This window comes from Bombina bombina, chromosome 3 (assembly GCF_027579735.1).
Source record: "Bombina bombina isolate aBomBom1 chromosome 3, aBomBom1.pri, whole genome shotgun sequence".
Taxonomy (NCBI): Eukaryota; Metazoa; Chordata; class Amphibia; order Anura; family Bombinatoridae; genus Bombina; species Bombina bombina.
Genome location: NC_069501.1, coordinates 346,772,383 through 346,795,369, shown reverse-complemented (window position 1 = coordinate 346,795,369; position 22,987 = coordinate 346,772,383). Strand labels below are relative to the sequence as shown.

At 37.1% G+C, this 22,987-nt stretch overlaps 1 protein-coding gene across 1 annotated transcript in view; it reads right to left on the bottom strand.

Annotated features, from left to right (window-relative positions):
- Positions 1 to 22,987, bottom strand: part of TBL1X (transducin beta like 1 X-linked) — a 597,792-nt gene that overhangs the window by 155,456 nt on the left and 419,349 nt on the right. The window contains exon 4 of the mRNA XM_053706454.1: positions 20,735 to 20,842. Coding sequence (XP_053562429.1) covers positions 20,735 to 20,792 — 58 coding nt within the window. The 5' untranslated portion in view covers positions 20,793 to 20,842. The remainder of the gene's footprint in view (positions 1 to 20,734; positions 20,843 to 22,987) is intronic.

Sequence of the window (22,987 nt, the reverse complement as noted above, 5' to 3'; positions counted from 1 at the left end):
GATAAAGGAATTATACTGTCTAAATCTGAGATTTCACCCTCAGAAACTACAGGCGAATCCTCCACACCAGACTTAGGTGAGTGAGCATCTTTGTAGCTGAAAGTGTAGCAGAAACCTTACCATCTGAATCTTCAAATGTCCTCTTGCGTTTCCATGAAAGAAAGGAAAGGCAGATACCATTACAGATACCACAGAAGATACATGAGCTGCAAAATATGCAGGCAAAAACACTCCTCCAGGAGATTGAGAGGAACCGCAGGGCACTTGCATGTGACGCCATAGAGGCTTGGGACTTTAAAAGGAGAAAACTGTGGCATTGCCTGAACAGCATCAACCTGGGAGACATGAGGGTCAGAGGGCAACAATCTATCTGTGCATCCAAAAGCCTTGGCTAAAAATGCAGCACAGAAAGCATAGACAAAGTATACATTTCAAAATTTGTGCTGAAAAGAGGCTCAAACAAAACGAAAACGAAAACTTTCATTTTTCAGAAAAAACATACTAAATATGAGGGACAGAATGTTCAGAAAAAAACAATTAGGTCCTCAAGAGCCAACAATAAGGTATTCCTAGGAACAAACCCCTGTTCGATACCAGAACATATGCCCCAAAACACACACGGTTGTGTAAAAAGGCCTAAGATGTATAACACAAAATTAAAGTGTAAGACAATTTATTTATAAAAACCTTAACTCAAGGTTTTATACATTATGTCTCTGCTTGCTAATACTATAATTTATTCTAACACTCAAGAGAATCTAATCAGGACGGTCTCTCTATATAGGATGTACCATACTAAAAACATAAATTATGCATCTAGTTATATAACCGGGAGAATACGGAGCATCAGACAAAGGAATTATGCCACTCAAATTATACACTCCCACAGCAGAACAAGAACGCTGTTCCATTCTCTTATGCCCAGGCTCCAGCTATATTCTTTTGTTTCTGTATAACACCTTCCATCATGTTCACCATCTTGTTGCAATAGCGATAACTTTGTGTGTACTCTCAGCAGAGCTGATATCCGGTCTGTACTGGCCAGACAATACATACCAACAGGCCATATATAGCACATAAGTTGGTGACAACTTAAAGTACATGGTGGAACTATTAGTGTAGTTAATAATGGCAGACAGGAAGGCAACAAGCTGGAGAAGAAGTGTTAATGTGAAAAAGTGTGCAAAAGAGAGCACCGAACTACTCCAACCCTATAGTCCCTAACATATAGGGAAACAAAGATATGTAAAAGAACAAAGTGTATGGAGAAGCGCTAAAGGAAGCTAAAGGTGCGGCAGTAAATCACAAAGATAGATATAACTGGCTATGCCAAAAATTTAATCGAACAGATAAATAAAATACATAAAAGTAAAGATAGAGTACATAAATGTAAAGATATTAAAATCGGACGTCTCCGATATAATAAAAACACTGGGGTATATAAAAGCACAAAGTCTCGATAAATGCTGTTGCCAATATAGTAAATTCAGTCTCTGAAATACTGTAAATGCATGGGCCCCTCGAACATAAAAAGTCTCACCAAGTAAGGATCAATATCTAGGTAAGATTAATACGAATTACCTTCTTCTTATAGATGGTCTCAAATTGAATCAGTATGTCCGATAACACCTCCGTGAGGCGTGTGTGTGTCCCGTGACGTCACCAGCCAGGGGCGTTGTCTCCAAGTAAAGATCCTATTGGTCAGGATCGCTAGATATGAAGTATAGCGGCCGCTATAATGTGGATTGATAGAATTAAAAGAATCCCCGCTCTTAGTGCAAATAAGCACGTAGGGTTAAACTTGTAGCTTCGTAGGAACTTGTAGCTGGAAATCACCTTCAGATTTCTTCTTATGATCCTCGGGCTCTATGTATCCAGTATCGGAACAGGCTTGGCTTGAAATCTTGTCTTTAGTGCTCCTGTATGAAATAGCGTAAAGCACAGGATAGCTTAACTTAGAACCGTGTCCTTCTCAGCACAGTACTAGTGTTCTTATATGAATGGCATAAAGTACAGGATAGCTGTGGTTTATCATCAACGCGTTTCTACCTCTTACAGGGCTTTTTCAAGATGAATTTGCTTCAGTAACAGTTTCTTTTTAAACAGTCCAAACTTTTACCTATTGGGTAGGTGGAATCACTTAATTAAACAGGTGTGTTCACTGTGGTAGTACTATTGGCAACAGTATTGGCAACCAGTTAGCATTTATAATAAAAATAATAATAATAACATTAGCATAGAGATCAAGAGGAAAAAATCAATTAAGTGCAAAGATTATACACATATTTCTTTGCACTCAAGCGAGTAATGTTCGCCAGTGGTTTAATATATAAATTACTTCTTTCATCTAAAGTACTGACCACCACTAAATAAAGAGAAAGTAAAAACCTTTAATTTTATTAACCTTTTCACTTTTAGTGCACTTATATTTGTCTCTTTAATTAGATCTCGCACACACCTGGGTATATATTTCAGAAGTGTCTGATCATTTATCGGACTATGCCAAAATTATAGTTTAAAATGTTATAAATCTGCAATTAAGCACCACATCACATAAAGAACTTCAAAAATTAGATATTTTAATATTTTTATTTTGTTAGCAAAGAGATGATTAATTGCAGAGTTTAATACATAGTACTGGAAGTAGCAAAAAGGAAATGCAAAAGATAGATCATCAGATTATGGGTAATAGAGAAACAATTTTTAATGGACTGCTACAAACTAATTTTAAAGGGCAATTTCAAAACTGCTCACAGTCCAATCAAATGGCCATACATGAGTAAAGGAAGCACACTTTTGGAGGATAATGTAAAGTGTTAGAGGCAAAAGTACCTTCTATATTTTCACGAGACGGCAGGAAGAATCTTTCAAAGTAGAAAGTAGTTTCCTGTAATATATATTATTTTTGGAATGCACCTGGCTTAATTGTTTTATGTCGCTTTAAATTGCCAGGGCAGATGGAAAGAACACATAAATATACCTTCTTTTTTGTTTTAATATTTTATTGAGGTTGGAAAAATAAAAACAGTACAAAATTGCCGTATATACAGCCAGCGTAAAACAGATGGTAGCAGTCGACAAGGTTATTGTAATACATAACATTGTGAAATGTAAGGCTGAAGGGCATGCATTATAATACAAATTGTCAATTAAATATAACGGTTATACAAAAGAGAGGAAAAACAAAACAATTATTCATACTGTAATACTGCTTATATAGTAAAATAATACTCAAAATCAACCTCAGTTTTTCTTTATATGAGCGAGTAAATATCACCTTCCTTGGTACTGGGAAAGTATATAATATAAACTCCCTTAATTATAAACAATGGCCACTATTGGGCCATCAGAAATATACATAAAACAATAATGGGGAGGATTAGGGAAGGAACAAAGTTATATATAAAAGTGTCCCCTTCTAGGATATTGACACAGAGGCCTAGATTTAGAGTTGGGCGGTAGCCGTCAAAACCAGCGTTAGAGGCTCCTAACGCTGGTTTTTACCGCCCTCTGGTATTTGGAGCCAGTCATTAAAGGGTCTAACGCTCACTTTCCAGCCGCGACTTTTCCATACCGCAGATCCCCTTACATCAATTGCGTATCCTATCTTTTCAATGGGATCTTTCTAACGCTGGTATTTAGAGTCGTGGCTGAAGTGAGCATTAGAAATCTAACGACAAAACTCCAGCCGCAGAAAAAAGTCAGTAGTTAAGAGCTTTCTGGGCTAACGCCGGTTTATAAACCTCTTAACTACTGTGCTCTAAAGTACACTAACACCCATAAACTACCTATGTACCCCTAAACCGAGGTCCCCCCACATCGCCGCCACTCTATTAAATTTTTTACCCCTAATCTGCCTCTCCGTACACCACCGCCAGCTAAATTATCCCTATGTACCCCTAATCTGCTGGCCCTAATACCGCCGACCCCTATATTATATTTATTAACCCCTAATCTGCCCCCCTCAACGTCGCCTCCACCTGCCTACACTTATTAACCCCTAATCTGCTGACCGGACCGCCCCGCTATTATAATAAAGTTATTAACCCCTAATCCGCCTCACTCCCGCCTCAATAACCCTATAATAAATAGTATTAACCCCTAATCTGCCCTCCCTAACATCGCCGACACCTAACTTCAACTATTAACCCCTAATCTGCCGACCGAATCTCGCCGCTACTGTAATAAATGGATTAACCCCTAAAGCTAAGTCTAACCCTAACACTAACACCCCCCTAAGTTAAATATAATTTTTATCTAACGAAATAAATTAACTCTTATTAAATAAATTATTCCTATTTAAAGCTAAATACTTACCTGTAAAATAAACCCTAATATAGCTACAATATAAATTATAATTATATTATAGCTATTTTAGGATTAATATTTATTTTACAGGCAACTTTGTATTTATTTTAACCAGGTACAATAGCTATTAAATAGTTAAGAACTATTTAATAGCTAAAATAGTTAAAATAATTACAAAATGACCTGTAAAATAAATCCTAACCTAAGTTACAATTAAACCTAACACTACACTATCAATAAATAAATTAAATACAATACCTACAATTATCTACAATTAAACCTAACACTACACTATCAATAAATTAATTAAATAAAATACCTACAAAATTATCTACAATTAAACCTAACACTACACTGATCGGAACAGCCAATAGAATGCAAGCTCAATCTGATTGGCTGATTGGATCAGCCAATCGGATTGAACTTGATTCTGATTGGCTGATTCCATCAGCCAATCAGAATATTCCTACCTTAATTCCGATTGGCTGATAGAATCCTATCAGCCAATCGGAATTCGAGGGACGCCATCTTGGATGACGTCATTTAAAGGAACCGTCATTCGGCTAGTAGGCGTCGCTTGAAGAGGTTGGATCCGCGTCGGCTGGGAAGAAGATGGCTCCGCTCCGCTACGGAAAAAAGAAGATTGAAGATGCGGCTTGATAGAAGACTTCATCCCGATGATGGACTTCCGACTTCAGCCCGATGATGGATTTCTTCAGCCGCCGCTTGGATCCAGACTTCAGCCAGAGGATGGACGTCACTCTTCAGCCCCCCGCTTGGGTTTGGATCAAGACTTCGGACCCTCTTCTGGACAGATCGGGACCCGGTGAGGTGAAGACAAGGTAGGGAGATCTTCAGGGGCTTAGTGTTAGATTTATTTAAGGGGGGTTTGGGTTAGATTAGGGGTATGTGGGTGGTGGGTTGTAATGTTGGGGGGGGGATTGTATGTTTTTTTTTACAGGCAAAAGAGCTGAATTCTTTGGGGCATGCCCCGCAAATGGCCCTTTTCAGGGCTGGTAAGGTAAAAGAGCTTTGAACTTTTTTAATTTAGAATAGGGTAGGGCATTTTTTTATTTTGGGAGGCTTTATTTTATTAGGGGGCTTAAAGTAGGTGTAATTAGTTTAAAGTTGTTGTAATATTTTTCTAATGTTTGTAAATATTTTTTTATTTTTTGTAACTTAGTTCTTTTTTATTTTTTGTAATTTAGTTAGTTTATTTAATTGTATTTATTTGTAGGTATTTTATTTAATTAATTTATTGATAGTGTAGTGTTAGGTTTAATTGTAGATAATTGTAGGTATTGTATTTAATTTATTTATTGATAGTGTAGTGTTAGGTTTAATTGTAACTTAGGTTAGGATTTATTTTACAGGTAATTTTGTAATTATTTTAACTATTTCAGCTATTAAATAGTTCTTAACTATTTAATAGCTATTGTACCTGGTTAAAATAAATACAAAGTTGCCTGTAAAATAAATATTAATCCTAAAATAGCTATAATATAATTATAATTTATATTGTAGCTATATTAGGGTTTATTTTACAGGTAAGTATTTAGCTTTAAATAGGAATAATTTATTTAATAAGAGTTAATTTATTTCGTTAGATAAAAATTATATTTAACTTAGGGGGGTGTTAGTGTTAGGTTTAGACTTAGCTTTAGGGGTTAATCCATTTATTACAGTAGCGGCGAGATTCGGTCGGCAGATTAGGGGTTAATAATTGAAGTTAGGTGTCGGCGATGTTAGGGAGGGCAGATTAGGGGTTAATACTATTTATTATAGGGTTATTGAGGCGGATTAAGGGTTAATAACTTTATTATAGTAGCGGTGCGGTCCACTCGGCAGATTAGGGGTTAATAAGTGTAGGCAGGTGGAGGCGACGTTGTGGGGGGCAGATTAGGGGTTAATAAATATAATTTAGGGGTCGGCGGTGTTAGGGGCAGCAGATTAGGGGTACATAGGGATAATGTAGGTAGCGGCGGTTTAAGGAGCGGCAGATTAGGGGTTAATAATAATATGCAGGGGTCAGCGATAGCGGGGGCGGCAGAATAGGGGTTAATAAGTGTAAGGTTAGGGGTGTTTAGACTTGGGGTACATGTTAGAGTGTTAGGTGCAGACGTAGGAAGTGTTTCCCCATAGGAAACAATGGGGCTGCGTTAGGATCTGAACGCGGCTTTTTTGCAGGTGTTAGGTTTTTTTTCATCTCAAAATGCCCCATTGTTTTCTATGGGGATATCGTGCACAAGCACGTTTTTGAAGCTGGCCGCGTCCGTAAGCACCGCTGGTATCTAGAATTGCAGTGGCGTTGAATTATGCTCTACGCTCCCTTTTTGGAGCCTAACGCACTGAAAACCCAGCCATTCTGTGAACTCTAAATACCAGCGGTATTTAAAAGGTGCGGGGGAAAAAAAGCACGCATAGCTAACGCACCCCTTTGGCCGCCAAACTCTAAATCTAGCCGAGTGTAAAGCATAAGCTCCCTTAAAGGGACACTGAACCCAAAATTTTTCTTTCGTGATTCAGATAGAGCATGACATTTTTAAGCAACTTTCTAATTTACTCCTATTATCAAATTTTCATAATTCTCTTGGTATCTTTATTTGAAATGCAAGAATGTAAGCTTAAATGCCATTTTTGGGGAACAACCTAGGTTGTCCTTGCTGATTGGTGGATAAATTCATCCACCAATCAAAAACTGCTGTCCAGAGTACTGAGCCAAGAAAAAAGCTAAGATGCCTTTTTTTCAAATAAAGATATCAAGAGAATAAAGAAACATTGATAATAGGAGTAAATTAGAAAGTTGCTTAAAATTGCATGCTTTATCTGAATCACAAAAGAAAAAAATTGGGTTCAGTGTCCCTTTAATTATAAACATTGGCCACTCTTGGACCAAAGACGAAAATTAAACAATAGAGGGGAGAATTTTTAGGGGAGGAACAAAAAGGATCACTCTTGGACCCTAGTAGGCATCTTGTTTTGAGAGTAGCTGAAAAACCTGGATCCTATATAGGGATCGAATATGGAGTATGTCACCTATTTTATCACTATTTAGAGGAGTGCAATTGGACAAACATAGATCTTATATAAAGAGATTGATTAACATTCTGGGGCTCTGACACATATCACTATTCTCATTGAGATGCTTTATGGTGAGTTAAAAGCCTGGGAATGGTTGTAATATTAAATCAGCTGTATTGCAGAGCATCGGCTAATCTCGCACCCCTAAAGGTGAGCTGTTTCATGATTATATTAGTCTAACACTGGCCCACTGGAGATTGCCCAGAACTGTGAGGTCTTATAATATCCCACTAACTAGACTTTTTTCATCTAGAACAATTTTCCGTCCAGGAGAGTATATTAGTGTGCCTAAATCTAGGGGCTTTATTTAGTATGGCTCAAACCCAAGTATAGAGAGACCTTCATGTCTTTTTCTAGAGTATAGGAAAAACTAGTAGGCCATTCTAATCTAAGTCAATTTAAGCACTTACCCTGAAGCCAGGGCATATAGATAATCACTAGAAGAGTGTGTAGTTTGGGTAAAAGTATCCATAGGTCAGGTTAGACAATCCTAATATGTAGAGGTTTGTGGCCATAGGGCCCCTCCTTTCTCTAATAATCTGTGGTGTAGAAATACAGGTAAGATAGGATAGGGTTCATAGAATAAGACATAGTGCTAACAGTGACAGGATTATACTATCCATCTAGGTTGTAGAGTCCTGTGGGCTATATACATGTGAAGCAATATTTATGCATCAAATCAGTACAGTTAGATCTAATAAATAATAAACAGTGATGGAGAAAACATTAACAGGAACTATCACATAAATACATGTACATTCATGCATGACAAAACGACAAAGGGCTAAGCACTGTGCCCGGTTGTTCCACCCCACTAATTACATTTCTGAGAAAATGAGTCTAAACAATGGCCAGGTTAGACAGTCCTAATATGTAAAGGTTCGTGACCTTAAAGCCCCCTCTTCACTCTAGTACTCTGTGGTGTAGAAATACAGTAAAAATATGATAGGATTAATTAAAAATTAACATGGTGCTAACAGTGAACGGATGGTACTATCTAAGTTGTAGACTCCTGTGGGCTATACCCATGTGAAGCAATATTTATGAAGCTAATCAATACAGTTAGAACTGAGAAATGATAAACCGTTATTGAGCGAACATTAATAGGAACTATTACATAAATAAATGTACATTCATGCATGGCAAAAGGACAAAGGGATAAGCACTGTGACCTGTTGTTCCACCTCCCTAATTACACTCAATGTTTCAGATTCATAGGTCCTCATAGATAGTTCCAGAGTGGATGTGTCTCTAAAGGTAAACATAAATCCAAGGTAGAAAGTCCCAGTAGCAGAGATCAATATATAGGAGAACAGTCCCATAGGTAATCTGGAATGAACTGATAGTGAAAAACATCGCTATTGTAAAATATCCTGAGCGCGTTAACAAGCTTTCATGCATTATATATAGGAATAGTTCAGCCGATACCTGCTTTAACGGCTCTTGAAGTATACCAATGTTCTGCCCTTGCTGTCAAATGGAGCCGAGATCTGGCAGACAAATTTCCAGGCAGTCCAGGCCCTGCTGGTCGCCACAATGATGTTTCTGTCATGTGGAGTGAAGGTAAGGCGTCGTCTCTTGGGTTTCTAGACATATTAAGTGGGATACCTCGTGAGACATCCCGGCCAGTATTTTCACAAGTAGAGGTGTAGCAGGAACGGTTCTCCGTTCCACTGCAACAGCCGCTTCTACATCCCGGGGATACTGAAGAATGGCCCTCCCCACAGCCGGCTCGGGTTCAATCTCTGCCTCTGACTTTGCTTCTGATATGTTCCGTTCCCATGTAGTGACAGGTCCCGTAGACCTCTGCAATTCTCCCGAAGGCACAGGTCTCCCCTTCTGGGGGTATCGCAGGGACGGAATTCCCCTTGGGGATGAGCAGGTTAGTTCCCACCGCGGGATGGGGACCTCCAAAACACCCGTTTCCACCTTGTATGGTATAGGATCACCCGGTACTGTCGGACTTGTGTGTTCCAAATTCACCCGCTTATCGTTATGGGCAGTTGTAAGGATAGCAAATATCCCTTGTTCTAGGTTTTGAAAATCTTCCTCAAGGAGCCGGGTCACTGTCAGCTCCCATCTGCATAGACCCTCCATTTTGAAATAGGTGATAGCCAGGTTATCAGGCAACAGAGTCCCAAATCATGTTTTAGTATATTGGAATAATCCTGTTACAGGATTGCTTAACCCCAGAGTTTGGGGGGGGGGTAATTGTGCTGCAGCCCCAGACCTATGGTTCACAACTCACACAGACTCTGGATAGTGAGATCCGTTCTTTACTTGAGCTTGGTAGTTGCAAAATGGCTGAAAGGCCTGAGGAGATTCGTGACTCACAGCTGTCTCAGAGAACATAGGCTAGGACACAGTCGGGACATCCACTCTAAGCATCTGTCAGATCTCAGTAAAACAGATGAGCACTGGAGAACAAAATAGAGTAGATTTTCTGCAGAAAAATCATACAAAATCTATCTGATATCAGGAGCTTCACACAGACGCGTCCTACTGCACTGAGAGCAGGCTCCGCCACCAAATATACCTTCTTTTTGCTAAATTTATCAAACTTTCTGTTATTTCTATTATAGAATGCATTGTCAAATTAACAAAATAAATCACTACAAAAAAGGCAAATGGATACAAACACATATATAATATTTCCAGTAGTCAGTAATTGGAAATATATGATCTCATTACATAGTTCAAGTTGGCTTTCATTCCATAAATATGTGTCCTGACAAATTTGTAAATATCGGGTGATGTGTTCTTGAGAATTACAAGTAAGGAACAGTGGCTTGAAGAACACGGCAGCCTACATAACCCATCTGCGGAACTAACGTGACTAGCCCAGAGTTATTTCAGTTATGCCCAAGTAGGCCAGATGTTGCACTTACAAGTATATTTATCCATCATATCTTGACATCTGGATTTAGGGCTGTTGTTTATGTGGGAGTTAAGAAAATAGAAACTAAACATAAAACATCAATTCTAGCTCATATAAGTATAAACTAAAATTAAGTCTAAAACTTCTAATCTACATTGTTATATATGAAACTTAGTTCATATTCCAGCAACTGTTAAACTAGCTAATAATGTACAGCAAATACTAATAAAGTTCCAAAGTATTGGGGTCTAAATGATGGCAATGCTAAAAAAAAATATGCTCATAATTAACATTCAGAAAATTTGAAAATAATGTAAGTTAATGGCATTTTCTTAATGCTTGCCAGTATTCCAAGCTGTTTTGGTAAAATTGTATTATGTTGTGCATGCTCAATACAATCTGAAATGGTCACAGATGACATTTTAGTTGTATATATTTATGGTCTAAATTTGTTAAAACTATATTCAGCACTATTGTATATCTGTCGGTAGTGGGTGGGAAATACATTTACATAAGTATGTGCATTTAATACACAGATACCTGAACACTTGTATAGCTAACGAGTGTGAGGACTGTTAAATCCCATGATAAGTTGCAGTCAGATTCTTCTTATGGAAATTTATTTCCTGCAGTGTTCTTCTTAATATTAGATGACAATCTTGCCAAAAATGTAAAACAAGGTTTTCTTAATTAATTAAATATTATTTTTAAAAAAATACTTTTAGCTTATTTACCCTTTCATGACTGGGTTAAATTGTCTACATCGGAACAACTGTTCCGATGTAGGCAAATCTAAATCACGCGATCGTTTGCACAAGATTTAAATTATGGGATCGGGTATGGGGGTCGTCCCTATGAAGCTAGGAACGCCCTCCAGATCGCAATCAAATCCTGCAAGCGCAGTAGGCTTCAGGACAGCCGTTGGCTATGACGTTGTATTCCGTCATAATGGCTTTAAAGCCCAGCGCCGTTGTGACAGAATACAACTGCATAACGGCGGGAAAGGGTTAAAAGTTTAAAAAACATAATTGATCAAGCATGGCCAGTATACCCATCATGCCTATATACAAGTGGCATGCATATTGCTTAACACGCATCACACACAGACTCTATTAACCCCATTAACCCATTTGGGATTTTAGTGATCAGAATCCATTATTGGCTGTTCTGAGTGCAGATGTGGAAAAATGGAGATAAAATCTTGTTTGAAGAAAGAATCTTGGCTGTGTTTGACTCAGAAAGATTGTGATCACTTTGCTAACAAACATTTGGTAACTGAATTTTAGTGAATATAATAAACAACTTTCACTGTAGTAGACCAACATTTTTTATCAACAACATATCACTTTTAATGGAACACTCTAATGCAAAAAGTTACATGTTCAAATTTTTTAGAGTAAGTAGTTTGCATTACTGGGTGTAACTTACTATACTTACTAAAACATTCACACAAAAATTAAAGCATAGGTAAAGACCTGCTTGTGATTGATCCATAAGCCAATCAGAAGTGGCAGTCACACAAAGCCACCAACTACCAGCTCTGCCCTTCTCAGAATTATCTAGTCTTGCAGCTCCTAGTTTTACTCTAGAGTCAGTGAAGTATAAGAGTATGTCATTTTTGAAATAGCAAGTTACTTTTAACATTGTAAATGTTTTATTTTCATCTCAATAGGCTCAATTGTAATCAGTTGGATTCTCAGTGTAATAAAACATGTACAAATTCAAAGCCATTTAAATTTAAAAAAAAATCATTCAGGTGTTGTTTGAAAGGCATTGTAGTGTGAAAATCCAATCTATACTCCAATTTATCAGAAAACACATTTTGCACCAGTTTTGCATGTAATGATCTCATTCAAGACAGTTTACTGCTAGAGAAGCCCTTTTAACCTGTTTCACACACAATATATAAATATATATATATATATATATATATATATATATATATATATATATATATATATACAGTATCTCACAAAAGTGAGTACACCCCTCATATTTTTGTAAATATTTTATTATATCTTTTCATGTGACAACACTGAAGAAATGACACTTTGCTACAATGTAGTGAGTGCACAGCCTGTATAATAGTGTAAATTTGCTTTTCCCTCAAAACAACAACACACAGCCATTAATGTCTAAAATATTGGCAACAAAAGTGAGTACACCCCTAAGTGGAAATGTTCAGATTGGGCCCAATTATCCATTTTCCCTCCCCGGTGTCATGTGACTCGTTAGTGTTACAAGGTCTCAGGTGTGAATGGGGAGCAGGTGTGTTAAATTTGATGTTATCACTCTCACACTCTCTCATACTGGTCACTAGAAGTTCAACATGGCACCTCATGGCAAAGAACTCTCTGAGGATCTGAATAAAAGAATTGTTGCTCTACATAAAGATGGCCTAGGCTATAAGAAGATTGCCAAGATCCTGAAAATGAGCTGCAGCATGATGGGCAAGACCATACAGCAGTTTCACAAGACAGGTTCCACTCAGAACAGGCCTCGCCATAGTCAACCAAAGAAGTTGAGTGCATGTGCTCAGTGTCATATCCAGAAGTTGTCTTTGGGAAATAGATGTATGAGTGCTGCCAGCATTGCTGCAGAGGTTTAAGGGGTGAGGGGGGTCAGCCTGTCAGTGCTCGGACCATACGCCGCACACTGCATCAAATTGGTCTGCATGGCTGTCGTCCCAGAAGGAAGCCTCTTCTAAAGATGATGCACAAGAAAGCCCGCAAACAGTTTTCTGAAGACAAGCAGACTAAGGACATGGGTTACTGGAACCATATCCTGTGGTCGGACGAGACCAAGATAAACTTATTTGGTTCAGATGGTGTCAAGCGTGTGTGGCAGCAACCAGGTGAGGAGTACAAAGACAAGTGTGTTTTGCCTACAGTCAAGCATGGTGGTGGGAGTGTCATGGTCTGGGCCTGCATGAGTGCTCCCGGCACTGGGGACCTACAATTCATTGAGGGACTCATGAATGTCAACATGTACTGCGACATACTGAAGCTGAGAATGATCCCCTCCCTTAGTATTCCAACATTATAACAACCCCAAACACACCTCCAAGATGACTACTGCCTTGCTAAAGAAGCTGAGGGTAAAGGTGATGGACTGGCCAAGCATGTCTCCAGACCTAAACTCTATTGAGCATCTGTGGTGCACCCTCAAACAGAAGGTGGGGGGAGCGCAAGGTCTCTAACATCCACCAGCTCTGTGATGTCATCAAGGAGGAGTTGAAGAGGACTCCAGTGACAACCTGTGAAGCTCTGGTAAACTTCATGCCCAAGAACGTTAAGGCAGTAATGGAAAATAATGGTGGCCATACAAAATATTGACACTTTGGGCCCAATTTGGATATTTCCACTTAGGGGTGTAGTCACTTTTGTTGCCAACGGTTTAGACATTATGGGCTGTGTGTTGAGTTATTTTGAGGGGACAGCAAATTTACACTGTTATACAGGCTGTACACTCACTACTTTACATTGTAGCAAAGTGTAATTTCTTCAGTGTTGTCACATGAAAAGATATAATAAAATATTTACAAAAATGTGAGGGGTGTACTCACTTTTGTGAGATACTATAATTATATATTATACTCTCACTACCCATGTCTCAAATTCCAAACAAAATATTTTACATAGGAATGCTAATTGATGAGGTTATAGATTGTGCAGCCATTTTATATTTCATGTTGCTGTGATTTACTGAAATACAAGAAATGTAAAGACCAACAGCAAGATAATGAAATCAATGAAAATAATCCAAATAGTTCCACACATCAAGTGTTATTATAGTGGGTACAGCAAAATAAAAAATTTAACAGATTTTCTTGAAGATAGGTGGGCTGCTTTAGGAAACAAAAGCATATCCCAGGAAACAATCTTTTTGAAGAAGCTTTGCCATTGTTTATTGTAATAGGAATACATTTCTGAATAATAACAATTCATTTTGTGCTCTCAAAACGAAGTTCAAACGGAGTATCACTGGAACAACAATATTTGAATTCTTCTCATTTTCAAACGCCCTACTGCTTCACTGCTAACGCCTGTATGTAATGTTCCAGGAATTGTACAAGCAATAAAAAAATTAACACTGACATAATTGTTAATGCGTTTAGATGATCATCTATTTTAATTTCTATATGTTTTGCTGGAAAGCAAACATAAGATGCTATTTCTTTTATTAGCATAATTGTTAATTTTATTTATTTTCCCCACAAACCATTTCACAAAACATTGTAATAAAAAATATTTCTCATGTTTGTTGAACTATAGTTTCTAATTCAAGAGAAATATTTATAATTAAACTCCTGATGTATTTAAATTCATATTGAAAGTATATGTGCAAAGAACACTAAAATGCTTTCTTATCTTACAGTAAAGTGCTTACGGAATACGGTACATAGTGCCGCCATCATTTTCCCCATATTTTCAGAGTGCACATTTCCATAACCTGTATACGAGCAAGGCTTTGAATTCCCACACACTTCAGTTTAATCAGTTAAGTACCCATTTGTAGGGCTGTGAAAAACATGTACAGCATTTTAAAGAAGGTACGTTTTTTTGCTTCATGTTGGTTTAAGAATACAGGGATTTCTTTTTCCTTTTAAATGCTGAATATTTTTTTTCCCACTTCATTTTAACACTTTTCTTCTATAAAATAACAATCACAAGGATAAGGATCCTAATTGTTTTTGCAATTTTAAGCAACTTTCCAATTTACACCTATTATCAAATTGTCTTCATTCTCTTGGTATCTTTATTTGAAAAGCAAGAATGTAAGTTCAGATGCCGGCCCATTTTTGGTGAACCACCTGGGTTATTCTTGCTGATTGGTGGATAAATTCTCAACAACCAATAAACAAGTGCTGTCCAGCTATGAACCAAAAAAATGCTTAGATTCTTCTTTTTTTAAATAAAGATAGCAAGAGAACGAAGAAATGATAATAGGAGTAAATTAGAAAGATGCTTAAAATTGCATGCTCTATCTGAATCACGAAAAAAAAAAAAAATTGGGTTAAATGTCCCTTTAAGCATTTGGGTTACATGTCCCTTTAACTGAGGGTCTTAGTGTGTCTTAAGAAATTATGATTGGGGATTAAAAGATATTTATATATATATAGAGAGAGAGAGCTTGTAAGTGAGTGCTGGGTTTTCTCTGTGTGTTGTATTAATTTGTTTTGTGATTTTCCCTATGGTTCTTGCACCCAGACCTGTCTGGGGTTAACTGCTTGTGGCTCTGGGGACAGCACAGCTTCCTGTGAGTGCCAGTGGCACCCAGGGCTGGGCATGTTGCAGGGTCATGGGATGTGTACCCGGTTCGGTATGAGAGTGCAGTTCCCTTCCGTGTTTTGTATATGTCTAGGGTGGTTACATATTCCTGTGCACCCTTCCCTTGTTTTCAGTTTGTTTGGATTTGAAAGCTTGCATTGTGTGGCTGTTTTGGGGTCTCAGGTATTGGAGGGGACCTTGACGTGGTACCTGAGCTTGTCCCATTTGGCCAGATGCGGTGACTAGCCTTTCCATTTTTGCTTTTAAATCTTAGCTGAGAGCTTGTAAGTGAGTGCTGGGTTTTCTCTGTGTGTTGTATTAATTTGTTTTGTAATTTTCCCTATGGTTCTTGCACCCAGACCTGTCTGGGGTTAACTGCTTGTGGCTCTGGGGACAGCACAGCTTCCTGTGAGTGCCAGTGGCACCCAGGGCTGGGTATGTTGCAGGGTCATGGGATGTGTACCCGGTCCGGTATGAGAGTGCAGTTCCCTTCCGTGTTTTTTATATATATATATATATATATATATATATATATATATATATATATATATATATATATATATAATATATATATACAAACACCAACAAATAGACAGCTACAATCTCTGGATTTTAGGCAAAAATCTATTTACTTGCATGACATTTCCTCACATATTAAATGTATTTTTGCTTTAAATCCAGAGAGTGCGGCAGTCTATTTGTTGTTATTAAGCAAATTCTACTGCACCATGGTCAGTGAGAGTGCAGCTGGAATTTGGTGTATTAATTTAGTTTTTAGATATTCTAAAATGTATCATTTAGCTTGGTAAAGATTAGCACAAGAGATAAATCACATAGAGAGGAATTATATATATTTATATATATATATATATATATATATATATATATATATATATATCAGTATTGTCTGCTTTTCAGTGGCGAGATTTCCCAGTATGACAACAAATGTACAGTGAAACTGAATATACATAGGCATTATTTAAAGTGTTAATACATATTTTTTTTATTTTCACGAACATACAGTCTATTTTGTGTAAATACGCTTTAAAGACAGCAATTCCCATTGCCTACATCACAGCTCAGTGGCAATGTCGGTGGACTTTTGCTGAAGTTGTGATCCCTATTATATTCTACGGGAGATACATCACCATTCATCAGCCCAGCGAGATTCAGCCTACTTTTTTTTTAAATAAATAACCAGACTGATGGATTGCGAGCCTGGCAAACCCAAACAGGCAATTTCTCATTGGGCTAACAATGCTTTGAATATCAGAGCCTAAGTATTTGGTTTTGGCATACAAACAGAGATAAGATAAGAATGCATGTGTGTGTATAGAAAGTGATAAAATAAGGAGATCTGATTTCCCCATAAGCTCAACACATTTAAATAGGTTGTAGTTTCAAAGAACAAAATTATTTCATATACAAAATAAACCTAAATAAGCAACTTCTCATACATGTTATACTATACTAAATATGCTGCTGGTATAACAAGTCATTGTAAACACATTAAAGTTAAACCAATATTACAGTACACTGTCCATTTAGGTAATGATTATAGTAAACTGTGTAAATAAGAAGTTTAAGATGAAATCATGCTTCCAGCGGGGGTGTGACAGAGAGGTACTAAAATGTTCCATTGTTCTCTCTAAGGGCTCCATGTACAAAGCAGTGTAAGCCTCTCTTGAGCCCTTGCAGGACAGGTTCGCACATGCGAGCTTGCTTCCCGCAATGTACCTTTTAGGTAGTGAAGAATAATCACCACAAACTCGCTCGTTTGGGGTGATTGACATATCCTTCTCTCGTGTGATTGGTGTGCAGACAAAATCTCAAGTTGAGAAGCTTATCTGAACACCGCTTGATAGATGGGGCCCTAAGTATTGATCTTTAATGAAACAGTGAGGAATAAGATAAGGAGGACTTTGTGTATATAATTAGACAGATAAAGAGGTCTCCTCTCTCTACACCTTCAGCCCATTTATTGGGTTAGGGCTCCAATTAGAAAAATCTATTTAATAAACAAAAATAAAACTAAACATTTTCTGTACATGTTAAACTCTGCAGCTGGTATAAGTCATTGGAAACACATTAAGGGACCATTAAGCTTTAAGAATTAAAAATGAAACATTATTGCAATATACATTCATTATTTTTTTTGCTTCGTTTTGCTGTAAAATATATCTGGAAATTGTACTTGCACTTTTTCCAAGAGAGGCTAACGTTAATAATTTTAACTAATTTATCTGTGAGGTTTTGCTTACCACCTCCTACTTCACATTCTCTGTTCTCATTTGCTTTTGTAGGGTGGATTATCAGTTTTGCATCAACAATCATTATAGGAAAGTATCCCTGCAATAGCAGTGAGAGTACAGGGTAGTTTAGGTGTTGATATTTTGCCTGAAATTACTATTTGCATACTAGATATATATATATATATATATATATATATATATATATATATATATATATATATATATATATATATATATATATATTAGCATATGTCTGCTTATTTAATACCTGTTAAATATTTTTTTTTACTAATTTACTAAGGTGAATCAATGCTAAACCACCTTAAGGGAATACAAGAGGGCAGGCTACCCAGTCTCTTTCCTTAACTGCACATATGCATACTAATGGGGTCGATTTATGAAGCTGCGGCGGACAGGGGTGCACATAAGCACCCCTGTCCCAGCAGCTCGCCTCAGGCGGGCTGAATTCCTCTGCCGGAATTCAGCATTGCACACGAGCACTATTCTGTGCTCACGTGCAATCCCCAAGACGAGACCGGGGAGATTGAAATTTGCCACCTGAGAGGTGGCAAAAGGTTAAGGAATCAGCGGTCTGATGACCACAGCTTTTGTTCAATACAGACTACAGGTTCTCACAAGAGAAGTTTGCCAAGGGGGTTTGATAAATAGACCCCTTAATCTGCATATTAGTTTGCGATTGGTTAGCAAGGATTGTTTTGCTCATTTGAAAAAATAAAGCTGCATTATATATTGGAAATGTATTCCCCAAAATGAAGGTACATTGTTATGCAGGTAACAATTTGTGTTTAATGTCCCTTTAAAGAGAAACCAATTTTACAGTACATGATCCCTTTAATTATTACCTATACAAATATGGCTACAGCCTACAACAAAACAGTAATATATTCATTTAGTATTTGCCTTTTGTCTCTTGGTTTATTTTGGCAAAGTTAATAATAAAAAATGTTACTTTAATATATAGAGAGATTTAGAAGTGATGCAAGACAAAGCAGAAAATGTTACTTGAAAAATGTCAAGAGTTGAAATATAAAGCAACATTTCAGCAAATTTGAAATGATGTTCAAACCATTTTAACCTGAAGCACTAAACGCTAATCATGTTCTTTTTTGCTTTGCTGCATCTAAATGAGAACATTTTAAAACATTAAAGTTAGGTCAAACATTTAAGAACTACTAATTTGAATTATGGTCTAACCTATAGCATCTGTTCTAATAATTTATAATGAAGGCTACACACATTGAGTGGCAATTACCTATAATTCTGTCCTTTATACATAATGGTTAAAGGGACACTGAACCCAAATGTTTTCTTTTGTGATTCAGATAGAGCATGATATTTTAATCAACTTTCTAATTTACTCCTATTGTCAAATTTTCTTCATTCTCTTGGTATCTTAATTTGAAATGCAAGAATGTAAGTTTAGATGCCAGCCCATTTTTGGTGAACAACCTGGGTTGTTCTTGCTGATTGGTGGATAAATTCATCCACCAATAAAAAAGTGTTGTCCAAAGTACTGAACCAAAAACAAAAAACTTAGATGCCTTCTTTTTCAAATAAAGATAGCAAGAGAAAAAATACAATTTGATAATAGGAGTAAATTAGAAAGTTGCTTAAAATTGCATGCTCTATCTGAATCACGGAAGAAAAAAATTTGGATTCAGTGTCCCTTTAACGATTTCTGCACAAAAGTTTTGTTTACTGGACTTTCACCTGAAGTTTTACTTCTGCAAGATTCTCATAGCCACATGCGCTGGGCTCCATGTAACAAATTTAACAGATGGACAAGGTTCTCTCCTTGTTACATTGACCACCCAGCATCGCTGCAATTTGCAGGGCTTGTCAATGATCCTGATCAGATACGACTACAGCTATTAAAGGACAGTAGAAGTGCATAATCAACAAATGCATAGTAAAAAGAAAGCACTTGCTCTGAATTTTAAATGAGCAGTAGATTTTCTGGCAAATTTCAAAATTGAATTCAATAAGCCGGCACCTTTATTATCCAACAGTCATCAGCCAATCACAGACTCATACAGTATATGTATATATTGTAAACTCTTGCACAGGCTCAGTAACTGCTTGTGCCTTAGAAAGTGTGTATATAACAGAATTAAATTGTCTCTTAAAACTGCACACTCTGGCCCCTATTTATCAAAGGTGTTGCAGACCTGATCCGACAGTACGAATCAGGTCCGCAACACCTCGCTAAATACGCTCTCCGCATTTAACATTGCACCAGCAGCTCACAAGAGCTGCTGGTGCAACGCCGCCCCCTGCTGACTCGCGGCCAATCGGCCGCCAGCAGGGGGGTGTCAATCAACCCGAGGTTGATTTCCGGCGATTCCTGTCCGCCTGCTCAGAGCAGCCGGACAGGGTTATGGAGCAGCAGTCTTTAGACCGCTGCTTCATAATTTGTGTTTCTGGCGAGTCTGAAGACTCGCCAGAAACAGGGGCCCACAAGCTCCGTTCGGAGCTTGATAAATGGGCCCCTCTGTCTCAATCATGAAAGTTTAATTTTGACTTTAGTGCCCTTTTCACTAGCGTTTCAGACCAGCTCGCTCAAGCCTGAGCTCAGGCTCCAAAGCAGCATCCGCAGTTTCATCATTGAAGCCCACTGTGCCCACTACAAGAGCTAGTGATGGCATATATTCATCAGCAGGGATTCCAAAACAGTCATCTCTGACATAATATATGTTCTCAGAGTAGGCACGACATTTGAATGTAGGTGCACAGGGCATATGTCCATATGTCCTGTCGCAGTAAACACTATACACTAAGACAGTAATAACTTCTAGTAGAAACATAAAATATATGCAAAACAGTAATGTATTGCATGTCAATTTTAATCTATATGGGCCATTAGATGCTTAAATTAATATAACATTCAACTACTTGCTATTATATACAAACAGAGCGTAACTTACCTGACTCTTGAAGATATCGATACACCAAGAAATTCACTTCGTCACTGGTTATGCTCATCTTAGCCTCACCTCAAACCGATGAGGTTCACAGGAAGTAAGATCCGTTCTCTAAAAATCAGGAAAGCAAAAAATTTAATTGCTGGCGATGTGTTTTGTGCCAACATATCTATTTATTGACTGCAAACAACAAATAAAATGTTCTTAGCTTTTTACAACAACAAGAATCAAATGAGTGTGGATTTTTATTGCTATAAAATGTATTTGTTTCTACTGCCTGAAAGCTTGACTGCAGAGCAACAATACCAACTTCTTTACAACATTACTAGCTATTAAACGTACAGTAAAAGTCATTTTAGAAGAAAAATACTTTTCCCATTATAAGCTGAACTGTAGTTCTCTCTGTATAAGACATGGAAAGATTGTTATTATTATTAAAAAAATCTGAAGGGAACATATGACTACACACATTTTCAGAGCATAATTTAGGTTTCTTATGTAACCACAAAATGATTTTCCCACAAAAACAAACTAACAAAAAATATAATCTGTACTTTCAACAAAGATGTAAAACAACTAAATGTATCACATGCACTACTCATATAATAGGAGGTTTATGTTTTCATATAAATTAGTAGATTACAGAAATCCCAGAGCACTATTTTTAAATAAAATCTCCATTTGATTGACAATTAGGCCTAAACATGATTATATATATTTTTTAACTTTAAAAATAAAGAGGGTGGGAGAGGGAATTGGGGAAAGAGAGTGAATGAAATTATATTTTATTATAAATATGCAGCTATACACATTTAAATATTTGAGAGTGACAGCCCTTAAGTCTAAGTTCTGTCCCACTTTCCCTCTGAGACAGCCATATGTCCCTATTTAAAGAATTTCCCTTAGACCCGCCCAGATACAACCCCCGAATGCATAACTTATATCAGCTACAAGGAACTGTATTTTGTTAGTAAATTTTACAAGATTTTACAACTAATAACAGGTTCTGTGCTGCACCCTGCAAAAAGGTCCATTGGAATTAATGTCACAAATCCATTGCTTTGGCCAATTATGGACAGTTTTGGTAAATAAACCAAAATGTTGCTAAGACTGAACTTGAACAAATTTGAGATCTATTTTGCCTATGAAATATTGTGCAAATTTCGAAGTTTTATATTCACAGCTATATATGGAACACCATTGAAGTGATATAACTTATCATCATGAGAAAATGTAACTGTGAAAACCTAAAGCTAAGCACCTCAGCAGGAAATTTTTAACAGGTGGTGTCAGACTCTGGATAGACTCTTACGTATAGACTGGATACTCTGATAGAAAGTTTTGCTTTAAATTCTATAAACAAGAGGATATACAGTATACATTTATGTGTAGTGAGAGCCTCCTGAAATGAGAATTTGCAGGTTACAACTTTTATATCTAACATCGTTTGCACCTAATTTTTTCGCTTAGTATTTTGTGGATTGCTCTTCATAACAAAGGAATTGATAGCGGTCTTGGATTGGTTAAAAAGGCAAAACATTTAGAGCATAATTATTATGGCAACTCAGGTAAGAAGCACATGGTTCTTATGGGTAATTCATTTAATTTTGAATCAAAGGGACATGATAGACAAATGTTGAAGCACTTGAAAGTAATGCAGCAACGCTTTAAAAAGCCGACAAGAAAAATATCTCCTGCGATCTCTATGTAAAAAAGGAAGACATTTTATACCCCACTGTCTAAGCAGCCAATCGGAATGCTTAGTTCTAGGACTTACGCAGTCATGTTATTTTCCTATTTAGTTTAAGGAAGTTTACTGTGAAATCTCATGAAATCACAGCAAAGCAAAGCAAAGCATGACCTCAGCACTGCTGATGCTGATTGGCTATTCTTTTTTGTTTTGTTCTTTTCAACTTGCAGCGGGACAGCAGCTGAAGTAGAACTGTTCACAGAGCACTTACACTTGTGAGCCGAAGTCATTTTGAGGTAAAATATCTTCCCCTTTTACATATGATCTTCAGGTGATATTTTCATGTCATCTTTTTACAGTTTTACTGCATAACTTTCTAGTGATTTAGTTTACAAGTATTATGTTCCTTTATATGATTTATATTATATATTATTCTAATATTTATAGAAGTAAATTGGAAAGTTGCTTAAAATGTCAAGCTCTATCCAATCCATTTAGGTTTAATTTTAACATCACTGCCCCTTTAAGTATTTGGGGAAAAATACATAAACAGAGTTATTCTAGTC